Below are 12,809 nucleotides of genomic sequence, written 5' to 3'. Positions count from 1 at the left end.
AAAGCAGCTGAATTGTTGCACGTAGAGTGCAGCCAGTAGACGCGTGCATAGCATTCACCTACTGGGTGCGTTTTTGTTTCACTGTGAATTTTTTTTGTTTTTTTTGTTTTTTTACTTTTCATATTTAGGTGTCAGATTTATATGTTTTTTCTTCTTCTTTTTTTTTTCTCCTTTTTTCTTGCACTCTTTCTCTTTCCTAGGTGTAACTTTAATGCAAGTGCTAGCAGTGATGTGGAACCTTAGCCTAGCTCAAAATAGCAGCCGATAAAGGCGCGTCAAGTCCATTAATGGCTAGCTATATGTCAAAAATGGCTAGGTCGTTGGGCTCCTCTATTTTTGTATGGCTTCTTTCGCATGTGTTTGTTATTACTGTTGATTTTTTAGGCCTACATGAAAAGGGTTTTTGCTTAGCTGCGTGGTATTAATTAATAAGTTTGGCTCTAGTAACAATATAATACATTTGATGCATTTTAAAGTGTTGTGTAATTTTTTAGCCCACGAAGCATCTTAGCCCTATTACACCACACCTAATGCATGTAGTGTTGGAAAAAAATTAGGATAAAATGACATTTTAAGTGATTATTTTGTGGTACAAATATTTGTAATATTCATTTTTCATTTGAACCGCGTAAAAATGGATTCGGGTTCTTCATAATGAGATGAAGAAATCGATATATTGTACGCTCAAAACGGATAATGAGTTAATGTGAAATTGATTTTCAAAAGACCCATTTGAGTTTGAAAATAAAGGCGGAAAAGCTTTGAATAAGTTTTTTGTCCCATATTGGAAAGGGAAGAGGGTTTGCACTAGTATATATATAACTAATACAAGACCTATTTAGAGGAAGATTGAATTGTATACTTTAGAGGTTCTCTCTTACATGTAAGGGAAGGTTGAATCTGCAACCCTAGCCCCCCAGCCCGACAGAGCATCCCTAGTCATTCCTTCACCAACTGATCTTACAGAGCATCCCTAGTCATTCCTTCCCCAACTTCACCCCTATAACCCCCCAACCCCATCCCTAGTCATTCCTTCCCCATCACCCCTATAACCCCCCCAACCAACTGCCCTATAACCCCCCAACCCCATCCCTAGTCATTCCTTCCCCATCACCCCTATAACCCCCCCAACCAACTGATCTTACCACTAATCTTACATAGCATCCCCAACTACACCCCTATAACCCCCCAACCAACTGATCTTACCACTAATCTTACAGAGCATCCCCAACTTCACCCCACCAACCAACTGATCTTACAGAGCTTGTGGGCAAACATATTCCTTTCGTCTCTTGTGCTTGTATTTTTCAGAAATTAATATTTTTGTAGTATTATTGGATAGAAATTAAATGGCATTTGTTATAATTGTCTTCAAGTAGTAAAATGACTCATTAGGTATGCTATTCGGACAATATTTGCTCTAAATTTGAGGGGGGGAAAACACATCTTTCAATTCATTATTGCCAAAATATTGGGTAACATTTCACTATAAACCCTTGTTCAAACAATTTGAGGGGGAATTGTATATTATGGTAAAACCTATATATATTTGTACCAAGACAGGGCTGTATTCCTCCTCATCAAGATTGTATGTATATATGTGTGTTGTATTATTTTACTTTGATCCATGAGCATGGACCTTTGTAGCTTGCTCAACCAGCTGCCTCTTTTGTGTTGTATTAATGAGGGCAGAAGCTAGAGTAGAGGCCACATTAATGATGATCAAAATTGCAGAGGCACTAAAAACTCCATTCTTCACCATATAGCACTCTCCATCTAACCACCCTTCACCCAAGGGCTGACTTTTGTTCATGCTTGTGCCTGTACCCATTAAAATAGCTGCAACTCCAAAGCTCACCCTATTATATATTCATCAACACAACAAGTTAATTTGGATACACTTTTACAATGGTGTCATAAAAATCAAATTTAAGACAATAAAATTTGTGTTACATTTAATTATTATGTATTCTTTTTTTCTTTTTTACGCATACTCGAAATCAAGTCAACCCATTCATGACAACTAACCAATATTAGAAAATAATTTCTTTCTTAACTCATAAACGTAACTAGTGTTGTAAAATCGGCCAAGGCGCCGATTAGGCACTAGGCACCCCTAGACCGAGGTAATTTCAGCCCTAGGCGACTTTTAGTCCATCACACCGACTAGGTAACGCACCATAAATGCCAACTCAGCCGAGTTGAGCGCCTCACTCGGCCGAATCGGGCGCCTAACTCGGCTGAGTTGCCGTTCGGCTACTCCTTTTCTATATTTCTCCAGTTATGTACTCAACTAACATCTAACATATTCAGTTAACTAGTTTAAGGATTATAACAGTCTAATAACTTCTAGCTTTAAGTGAGAAAAATGAAAACGATATACTCGGATTACTTGAGTGCTTGCCAAGCGCTAGAGGTTTCTGCAACATTAAATGTAACATGGCAAATGTTATATTTAAAAGTGACTATTAAATATTACTCTGTAGTTGTTATTAAAAAGAGAAAATGCATAATTGCATTAGACATTAAATATTACTCTGTTACGGCTCGTTTGGTTCGCTGGAAAATATTTGAAGGGAAATGGAATTGAAATTTCATAGAAAATAAATTCCAAGAAAATAGATTTCATTGTTTGGTTGGTGGAAAAGAAATTACTGGGAATATGAACTCCATTGTTTGGTTGAGTTTGGAATGGTAAGGAATAATGTGTATAATGACAAATATAACCCTACACAACAATAATAATATAATAATAATAAGAGTAATTAATAAAGAATGGTGAGAGTAAAATTGTCATATTAGTTTTCCATGGAAAACCTTTTCCATGGAAAACAAAATACCTAACAAAAGCTAGGAATTTGTTTTCCTCATTCTCAAGGAAAACTTTTTCCAATGGAAAATATTTTTCATCCAACCAAACAACATAAAACATCATTTTCCTTCACTTTTAGGAAAACAGTTTTCCATCCAACCAAACACCCCCTAAATGATTTGACACTTGTCATTAATAAATTAAAGTAAATTATTAATTAAGTGTCCAAAACTTTCATGAATTATTATGCTTACCTAGTAATAAAAAATTGTAAATCATATACGGAGAGAGACACACAAACACACAACAGCTGTCCACGTGCCTATGTTAGATTTAATTCAACTTTGTCATTAAAAAGGTTTAAATTATAGAGAAGAATAAGTTTAATAAAAATTAAGAAAGCTCCTAAAAATATTGGAAAATAAATTGTAGGACAAAGTGACAAATACGACTGAGCTATCATAATAATTAAGTTGTACAAATTCACTTCTACCCACTTTTAAACCATTGGTTTATTTAGGAGCCAATACATGCACTCCCTTTGAAATGGTCAACTACTATTTTTATAGAAAAAGGGTTTCGTTTTTTAATAATGCATTTTGTAACCCAATTTTTTTTTTACTTTACTCTAATTAAATTTGTTGTGTTTATTAATTTTTTTAAAAAATATTGTTTTAAAGAAAGGAAAATGAAATATATGTATATATGTTTTTTCCATTATTTTCGGTGACGAGGGCAAACCCGCAAGTTAAGAGAGGTAAATTGTATTAAGAAAATTGTGTGACACGGATTCGACTAAAAAAAATGATGGTAAAGATCAAACGTGTGACATTCAAGTGCGATAATCATGCTCTACCCACTTGATGAATAAGGTCATTCCCATGTTTTTTTTCCTCTAAATGTGCACATCAAACTCATTGGGTGAAAAATGTTATACTCTTTATGTGATTTTAGAGTGTGTTTAGAAAATCATTTTTTGGGGTTTCTGTGTTTGGATGTGCATGGAAAATCAAGTCAATGATCATTTTCCGTTGACTTTGAAAAATACGGTTGTTTTGGAGGAAAATGACTTCCGCCAAAATTTGGCGGAAGTCATTTTCCACAGACCAAAAAATAATTTCCGACCACAATCGTTTCCGACTACAATCACAACCATGATTTCCAGCAAAAACTAGTATTTACTGATTTCCGTCAAAAACCATAGTTTTTTTTTTATTTTTTTTAATAAATAACATTATTTCTAATATTATTATAAATATTTTTATATTCTAAATAAAACAATTAAAATGTTTAATTATATAATTTTACTCATTTTTCAGAAAATGAACCAAACACACTAAGATTCTAAGAAAGTTTTCCAGAATGCAATCAAACACTGAAAATAAAAATATTTTCTGAAAATTGACTCATTTAATTTTCCTAGTTTCCAAACATACCTTAGAGTAAAACCTAAACCTAAAGTGAATCAATTTATTGATAAATAATAAAAAATGAAAAATCATAATGTATACCTTAGATATGTCATACAGAATAAGTTTAAGATTTTGAATGTTTTTAAAAAAAAAAAAAAATTGCCATAAAAAATGTCTGACAATCTGTATGTCTAAAGTTTCGATAAGTGATAAAAAAAACTTGATAAGAAAAAGGTCAAATTCCTAAAACTTGTATTAATTGACTTCAACATAATGGAGTAGAGTAGCACATGTCAATTATATCTTGTGGGCTTCGTAATTTACTTCAATGCCACTAAACAATTCATTCAAATATTATCATTTATCATTCTTAATTTTAATTATATTTCACTTTCAATTTTCAGTTTTGTAAATAAAATATTTCACTTTTAATCTAAAATATTCAAAATATCTTCATCAAAATTTTATTAAAGTTCACTTCATCCATATAAGGACATATTAGATGTTTTACATTAAAAGTGAAATAGAATTTAAGTGAAAAAGTTACAATTTTCATCCTAAGGACAAAACTAAAGATGAAAAGAATTGATTCATAAATAATAGAGAAATAAAAATAGGTGATTGTTATATTTAGGATGAAAGTGTTATTTTTCCTAAGGCTGTCCTCAACCCACAATATGGGGGGCTTATAAGATAATGTAGAAATTACACAAAGCATTGTTTAATTTGTTTGTACTTTCATGTGGCTATTAAATTTGCTAAGGCAGCTTTTACTGTTAAAAGGACAACAAAAGTTGCTACACCATAATTTTTTAAAAATATTTATTTTATTACTCTATATTATTTTATTATTATATTTATAATTTATAATACAATAATATAATATGAAAGTAAGACTATTTTGAAAGTGAAAGAAAATTTAAGGATGTAAAAAATAGTGGAAAAATTACAAAATTAATAAGGTGAAAGAAGGGTGGATTCTTAAAAGTGAGAGATTTACGGGAATAAGATAGTCTAATTTCAAAAAAAACACAAAAATTATCATTTTTCTATTTTTTAATGTGAAACCATCACAATCAAAAATATAAATGACAACCACAAAACTCTATAGTTGATAAATACTAAATTATATAATAATTAAAGTATTGCAATCTAGAAACACATACTAGGAAAGGAAGGGAGCAGGTGACCTACCATGACAGCACCACGGAGAAGATTACGAGCTTTGACTTGCGCCGCTTGCCCAACACGAACGTCCGGCCGATGACCAGCAAGTTTCCGGCGACCTGAGCGCCGCTAAAACTGACCAAAGCCGCAATTCCCAATCCGAAAGCCTCGCTCCGTGGCAAGTAACAGAACTCGCCGTCTAGCCGGAGATCCTCCTTCTGCAAAATTTTCAACGCCGGAAAATCAAGAACCGGCCAATCTCGCCGGAATACAAAATCTCGCCTCCCCAGATTAAAAACTACCTGTGACTTCTTGAATTCAGCGGCGATGCAGAGGGCGAAGGAGACGACGCCAAGGGCGACGATTACGGCCACAATCAGAGGGAATATGTAGCGGTGCTGTTTTTCCATACCATTAATTAATTTACATATATATACATATATATAAAGATTTGGGTGAAGGGTTTCAGAAAGACATGAAGAAGAAGAAAGCAGAGGTTAGCGGTGGATCTGGCTATGGAGAACGGCGGCTTCAATTCTGTGGTTTCTTGTGGTGGGAGGTTTGGATTGGGAAGCTTTTTCTGCAAAGAAATCTCTCATTGCTTGGAAAAGGAGAAGAATTATTCTTAAGAAGGGTGTTAGAAAATTGAAGCTTCTTGTCTTTAGGATTCATGTATTTGTCAGTTGAGATCAATGGTCAACTCTTTCACTGCTTCATTTTAGTTGGTAGATTCAAACAAGTGGGTTTAAAAAAAAAATAAAAAAAATTACTCGCACAAAGAATAAAGATTTGGGTTTGCGGTTAGGAATAAAGTTTTGATTTGGAAAAGGACAAAACATAGGGAGGTTAATGGATTATTACTTTATTAGTTAGTTCTCTTTTAAACTACTCGGATTTGACGGGAGGATTACACACTCAAATTTGATTTGGTTAGTTCAAGTATCAAAAGCTTGAGTTGGATTCTATTATCATAATTAATGTTATAAATTAGTATATGAGTTGTTATTTTGAGACATTATTTTTTAGGTGCGTCTATTAATGAATTAATGTGAGAGTAGATTCCAATTATTTTAGAGCATTCCCAATAATTGTAGATTTTGAAAAGTTTATTTTCGATAAATTATTGTGTATGAAACAATATACATATTTAATATATTAAAAGTATATTATTTGTGTACAGAATGTACATTATTTGTTAATATACAAAAAAAAAAATCATGTACTTTCAAATAATATACTTTTAGTATATTAAAAATGTATTTTTTATTTATGGTTCACACAAATGGGTGGACCATGGAATAATGATTAAGTTTTTTTTGCTGGTGTGACTAGGTAAGAGAAGATGAGAGGGGAGAGAAAAAAAAAAGCAAAGCAAATATGAAAAACAAAAAATAAATAAATAAAGAAAAGCTTCATTAACGCGCCCGCAAGTGCATGTGTCCGGCTGGGCGCTGTGGTTCACTTCACGCGAACTATGCGAGACTTTTGTTTTTCTTTAGTGGGTCCCACAATTATGATAAAAATCAATGCATTGCAGGGAGATCTATTTTATTCTCTCTCCTCTCCCTCTTTCCTCCACATAAACTTTGCTTCCTCAAAAATCACACCGAAAATCACAATTGGGGATGCCCTAAAGACATCCTCAATAGTGGTAGGTTTTTGAAGAGTTTTTGCAGGTGTGATCAGAAAAGAGAAAATGAGAAGGGTGGAAAAAAGAAAAAAAAAAGACAAAATCAAAAACTAAAAAAAAAATAAAAAATAATGCTTAATGCGCCCGCTGGGCGTACTGTTTCTGCGCAACGCACAGAAGTTGCACAGATCAAAATGCTGATGGAGCCCACATTTTCGACAAAAAACTTTACTACAAGGATCTCACTTTTTCTCTCACCTCACCCCTCTCTTCCACCTCACTCAACATACCTCAAAAACTAGTCCTTCTCCTAATGGGGATGCTCTTACATACCCAAAAGGATTAATGAGTAATTAAGAATTTAATAATTGTATTGTTATCTTGAAGTTGAGAAAAATGATTAATGAGTAAATAAAAATTGGAATAAAGGTCAAATAGGCCATTAAATTGCACACCAAACTACAATTAAATCATCGAACTCAAAAAAGATGTAATTAGGTCCCCTGAACTACACCAATTCATGCAATTAGGTCTAAAATGACCTGTTTACCTGTCATGTAGGTTGTGGATTTTAAAAATAATTTTAAACAAAAAACTAATTAAAAAAAAGAAAAAAGAAAAAAAAAAAAAAAGAACGGCCAGAGACGAAATCGTCTCCGGCCATCCTTCGTCTCCTGCCATGGAGACGAAGACCTTCATTTCCATGGCCGGGAGACGAAGGACCGCCGAAGATGATTTTGTCTCTGGCAGTTTTTTATTTTTTTATTTTTTTTTATTTTTAATTAATTTTTTGTTTAAAATTATTTTTAAAATCCACAATCTCCACGTCAGCAAAGTATCAGGTAAACAGGTTATTTTAGACCTAATTGCATGGAGAATTATCAATTTGGTCCCTCGACTATGAGGATTTCGCCATTTTGGTCATCAACTATCAAAATTTCTCAATTTGATCCCAAACTATGGCATTTTTACCTGATTTGGTCCTAAAGTCAAACCAGCTTGTTTAAGGCAATAAACTTGAGGACATTTTTGTAATTGCACATTGTTTCCTTTCTCGACTGTCTAAGTTAATTCCGCGCTTTGCCTTACTTCAGACAAACAAAACCTTCTAATTGTTGAATTTCCAAATAAGAAACCCTAATTGCACAACTCCAGTCAAAAATTTGAGCAATGAGTTGAGAAATCATCTGTCTTTCAAGCAACAACTATAATCCTACATCAGTGGGCGAGCAGAGCACCGACGTGTGCGGATCTACGGTGACTTCTAGTTTCAGCTAGCTCCTTTCCGGCGACCTCTCACCCTTACTCCTCACTCGTCGACGATGCAGACTGTAGATCGGGCGAAGTGTTGACCAGTGGCAGCTCCAAGGCACGACGATGGACCTCTATCTCTCTCTCCCTCGCCTATCCCTCTCATCTCAAAAGCAACTCTAGCGATGTCCTTTTTCGGCGAAGCAGAACAGGTCAGTGACGAGCAACGATCTCCCTCTCTCGCTTCCTGTTGCGGCGGCAGTCTTGGAGGAGTTCCGGCAGTAGCAGCTCCCACATTCTACCTTCATTCCCTCTCTCGGCTAACCTAGCAGTAGCAGTTGGAGGTAGCGTTGACTGGCGTGTAGCGACGACGAAACGTTCCGGTGGCATCCCCGAAGTTGTGGATGGTGGTGGTGTCCGACGGTGTAGTTGAGAGGTGATCGACTATGGTGTTGAGTTGATGTTGAGAATGAAGGGTGAAGTCTAGTGAAGAAATGACATTTTGGCGTTGATGATGATGATGTTGGCTGGAAATTGGAGATGATAATAATAATTTGGATTGAAGATGATGAGGTAATAATAATTCTTTTTAATAATCCCCAAATTGCCCGTTAGTTTGACCGATAAATAACACTTAGGACCAAATCGGGTAAGAATGCCATAGTCGGTGACCAAATTGAGGAATTTTGATAGTCGATGACCAAATTAGTGAGATCCTCATAGTCGAGGGACCAAATCGGTAATTAACTCTAATGGCATGAATTTGTGTAATTCAGGGACCCAATTGCACTTTTTTGAGTTTGATGGCCTAATTGCAACTTGGTGTGCAGTTCAGTGGCCTATTTGACCCTTATTCCATAAAAATTTAATAATTAAAATGTAATCGTGAAATTGAGAAAAAGAAGTTCGAATGGATTTTGAGAGTTTTGAATTTTGATCTCACATTGTTTGAAAATGTAAATCTGGATTAGTATATAGTTATATATACACTACACCAAAAAGGTCATTTAGCAGCGGTTATTTTATTATTTCGTGGCGGTTTGTAACCGCCACTAAATTATTTACAAGCGGTTCTCCAATTGTAACTAAATAGTATGTCATGAAGGATTTAACGGCAATTTTTAACAACCGCGGAAATTGTTGACCAGCATTGCTTTTAGCGGCGGTTACAAAACCGCCGCTAAAAATAAAGTACTTTACTTTTGCTTTTAGCGGCGGTTTATAACCGTCGCTAAAAAATGAGGTACTTTACTTTTACTTTTAGTGACGGTTTTGTAACCGCCGCTAAATATATCTATTTATTTATTCCTTTAAATCTTAGTGGCGGTTATTAAATGTCGCTAGATATTTTGGTTCCTGAAACGGTTTAATTGACGAAATTTTAAACAATTCAATGATCAAATTCATTAAAATTGAAAACTAAGGACAACATTGATAGTTGAAAAACAATTGAGGGACCAAAATGTTGATTTTCCCATAAAAAATGTTATTACCAATTACACCCCATGTAAGAATGGATACAATCATTCATGTAAAGAAACATATCAATTCACAACAATTATACTTTTAATTCATAATCTTTATCGCTATCACACAATTCCATTCTTATAATGGTCTAATAACGCATCTCAGTAGTTGGAAAAATAAAGTAAACAACGTTTAAAAAAAAATATTATTATAATTCTTTCCACTAAATGTACTTCATTATCATCATGAGTGCTAATTAATCTTGGCTATAGTTTGATTATATTACTGATACGACGTTGATTGTCGATGTTATGTTTTGATACAAACCGTGGAAATTGCTTGCATGAACCGCTCTTTGTATTGGCTGCTGGTTTCAACTTCTATGGCTGCCGATGCACGCTGGATAGTGTATGATTGTGATGTTTAGTATGCCAAAGTTGATCGCAGACTATTTGAGACTAAACAAACAAATATATATATCTGCCTCATACTAATTATCTTCACGAATATATTAGAGAAAAGGGAAAATAGCACTTTTTTTTTTTCCATGAGTTGTATATTCATAGTATTTTTTCCTCTAAGTGACAGTTTTTCCTCCCTAATATCTTAAATGGACATATTTACTCTTAAAATAAATATTTTATTTTTTTTTTTCTCCAACAAATTATGACAGCGATTTGGTTCAAACCGAACAAACACTATACCAACCAAACCGAAAGGTTTCGATTACAATTTAGAACTGGAACCCGATATTTAGAGATTATTAAAATCGCGAAACGGAACAGCTGGTTCATGTTCTGAACTGAAAAAATAAAATACATTAATTGTTAAATTTATACTATTTTAAAAATAAAAAATAAAATTTTAAAAGAAAGTTTGAACCAAGTTCAAACTGGATCCGGAACCGTGAACTGGCGGTTCAAAATCAAAACCAAATCGCGATCATATATACTTATATGTAAGAATCATAATAAATGTGAAAACGAACTTACACTATTTGTAGATATTGTAATTCTAATTTTAAGTTAATGTTATCTAGTAGTTGTTCCGATTTGAACCGGCGGTTCACGGTTCAGGATCTAATTATTTTGATTCATGATTTTAATAAATTGAAACCCAAATAATGAGTTCTGGTAAAATTTTTGTTGTTGAAGTCGGTGTTGTTGTAAGTCTCGCGCATAGACAACGGTTTTTAACCGTTGTCTTTTCTAGAAACAACAACGGTTTTTGAACCGTTGTCTATTAAATGTTATTGAAACCGGTGTTGTTAAAAGTCACGCACATAGACAACAGTTTTTAACCGTTGTCTTTTCTAGAAACGACAACGGTTTATTGAGTGTTGTTGAAACCGGTGTTGTTAAAAGTCGCCCACATAGACAACAGTTTTTAACCGTTGTCTTTTCTAGAAAAGACAATGATTTTTGAACCGTTGTCTATTAAGTGTTGTTGAAACTGGTGTTGTTAAAAGTCACGCACATAGACAACGGTTTTTAACCATTGTCTTTTCTAAAAATCGTTGTCTATTGAGTGTTGTTGAAACCGGTGTTGTTAAAAGTCACGCACATAGACAACGGTTTTTGAACCGTTGTCTATTGAGTGTTGTTGAAACCAGTGTTGTTAAAAGTCACGCACATAGACAATAGTTAAAAACCGTTGTCTATTGAGTGTTGTTGAAACCGCTGTTGTTAAAAGTCACGCCCATAGACAACGGTTTTAAACTGTTGTCTTTTGTAGAAAAGACAACATTTTTTTACCGTTGACTATTGTGTGTTGTCGAAACCCGCTGTATTCTCGATAATTTAAAGAATAGACAACGATTTTTAACCGTTGTCTTATATATGGAAGACAATGATTTTAAACGGTTGTTTTTAACTTGCTTAAATTTTAAACATAATCATATAAAAATACAATTTATCCAATCACCATCACCAAGTGTAGTTACACAATTTTGCACAAGCTAAGGTTCAAAATACAAATGAACTAATTACCAAGTCTAAATACTTCAATGACCAATTCCAATAATCCAATCACCATCCAAGTCATAATACTTCAAAAAACAATTCCAAAAATCAAGTCTAAATGTTCAAAAAGTTCTAATCATCAAAACCATACCTAGTCTATACAACTTGATACAATATTTGCTCATTCAGTATGCATCAGATCAATAACCGTTGTGTCGTAATCAACTTGTTGGAACTACATGTAAAAAGTTAGTAAATATATTAGTACGTACTCAACATAACCACAATATGATGAATTTTATCAAATCTTAACTATAATAAAGCTATATGGTTTGGAAGGTAATCTATATATATATAAAAGTAAAATCCTCCTAACAAAATTTTCCCCCCAAAACTTTTGTAGTAAAACTTATTTGGTAAGTAAATGTCAAATGGAAATTAAATAAATAAATAAATAAATAAATAATAATAATAATAATAATAATAATAATGATAATAATATAATAATAATAATGTTATTACCTTAAATAAATAAATTATTATACTTTCCCTTAAATAAATAAATTATTATACTTTCCTTTTGAATTAGTATTTTCTACATATAAATACAAGAGCTTCTTCAATCAAAGAATCTCAGACTCATCTTTCTGCTTTCTTTTTGTATGAATTTTTTACATTTTTCTAACTATATTCTCACGTACTTCAATATGTTTTGCAGTTTGGACATCATGAATAGCTTCATCAACGATATCTTCTTGAAGCTCGCCCAAGAGGTGACTCGCTTGGCCCACTACAACAAGAAGCCGATAATCACTTCCCGCGAGATCCAGGCCGGCATGAGATTGGTTCTTCCTGGCGAATTGGTAAAGCACGTTGTCTCTCTAAAAACACTAAAGCAGTCACCATATTTACATGCTCTTAGATGAAATCATTTAAATCTATGTTTCTTTTTTTTATATAATCTCAATTAGGGATTAATAGATATAAAGTAACTTGGATTTGAGTTTAATTTCATATTATTCTTCCAAAAGGTTTAATTTCATATTATAAGTATTGTTATCTACCTTCAACTATCAGTGAATCGATTAGCATTCTCAAAAAAAAAAAAA

General features: G+C 33.4%; 1 protein-coding gene across 2 annotated transcripts; it reads right to left on the bottom strand.

Moving 5' to 3' along the window:
- Positions 1-1,431: 1,431 nt before the first annotated feature.
- On the bottom strand, positions 1,432-6,246 carry LOC109177226. 2 transcript variants are annotated; one of them, XM_019326541.1, is made up of 4 exons: positions 5,935-6,229; positions 5,694-5,904; positions 5,419-5,609; positions 1,432-1,859 (listed from the first exon to the last, which is right to left on the bottom strand). In XM_019326541.1, exons 2-4 carry the CDS (start codon positions 5,799-5,801, stop codon positions 1,616-1,618), a joined length of 543 nt encoding a protein of 180 aa, XP_019182086.1. In that variant the 5' UTR covers positions 5,802-5,904; positions 5,935-6,229; the 3' UTR covers positions 1,432-1,615. The 2 variants fall into 2 exon arrangements, with proteins under 2 accessions (XP_019182086.1, XP_019182085.1); XM_019326540.1 differs by having other exon boundaries at positions 5,419-5,904; positions 5,935-6,246.
- Positions 6,247-12,809: the final 6,563 nt, after the last annotated feature.

The sequence above is a fragment of the Ipomoea nil genome, unplaced genomic scaffold, assembly GCF_001879475.1.
Source record: "Ipomoea nil cultivar Tokyo-kokei standard unplaced genomic scaffold, Asagao_1.1 scaffold0804, whole genome shotgun sequence".
Taxonomy (NCBI): Eukaryota; Viridiplantae; Streptophyta; class Magnoliopsida; order Solanales; family Convolvulaceae; genus Ipomoea; species Ipomoea nil.
This window is presented reverse-complemented; position numbering and strand designations above follow the sequence as displayed.

Excerpts from the sequence above, each read along its gene's own strand:
- LOC109177226 (XM_019326540.1), bottom strand. The coding sequence starts at position 5,801 with ATGGAAAAACAGCACCGCTACATATTCCCTCTGATTGTGGCCGTAATC. Across the intron at positions 1,860-5,418 it reads TTCTCCGTGGTGCTGTCATG|GGTGAGCTTTGGAGTTGCAG; the intron begins GTAGGTCACCTG and ends AATATATAATAG.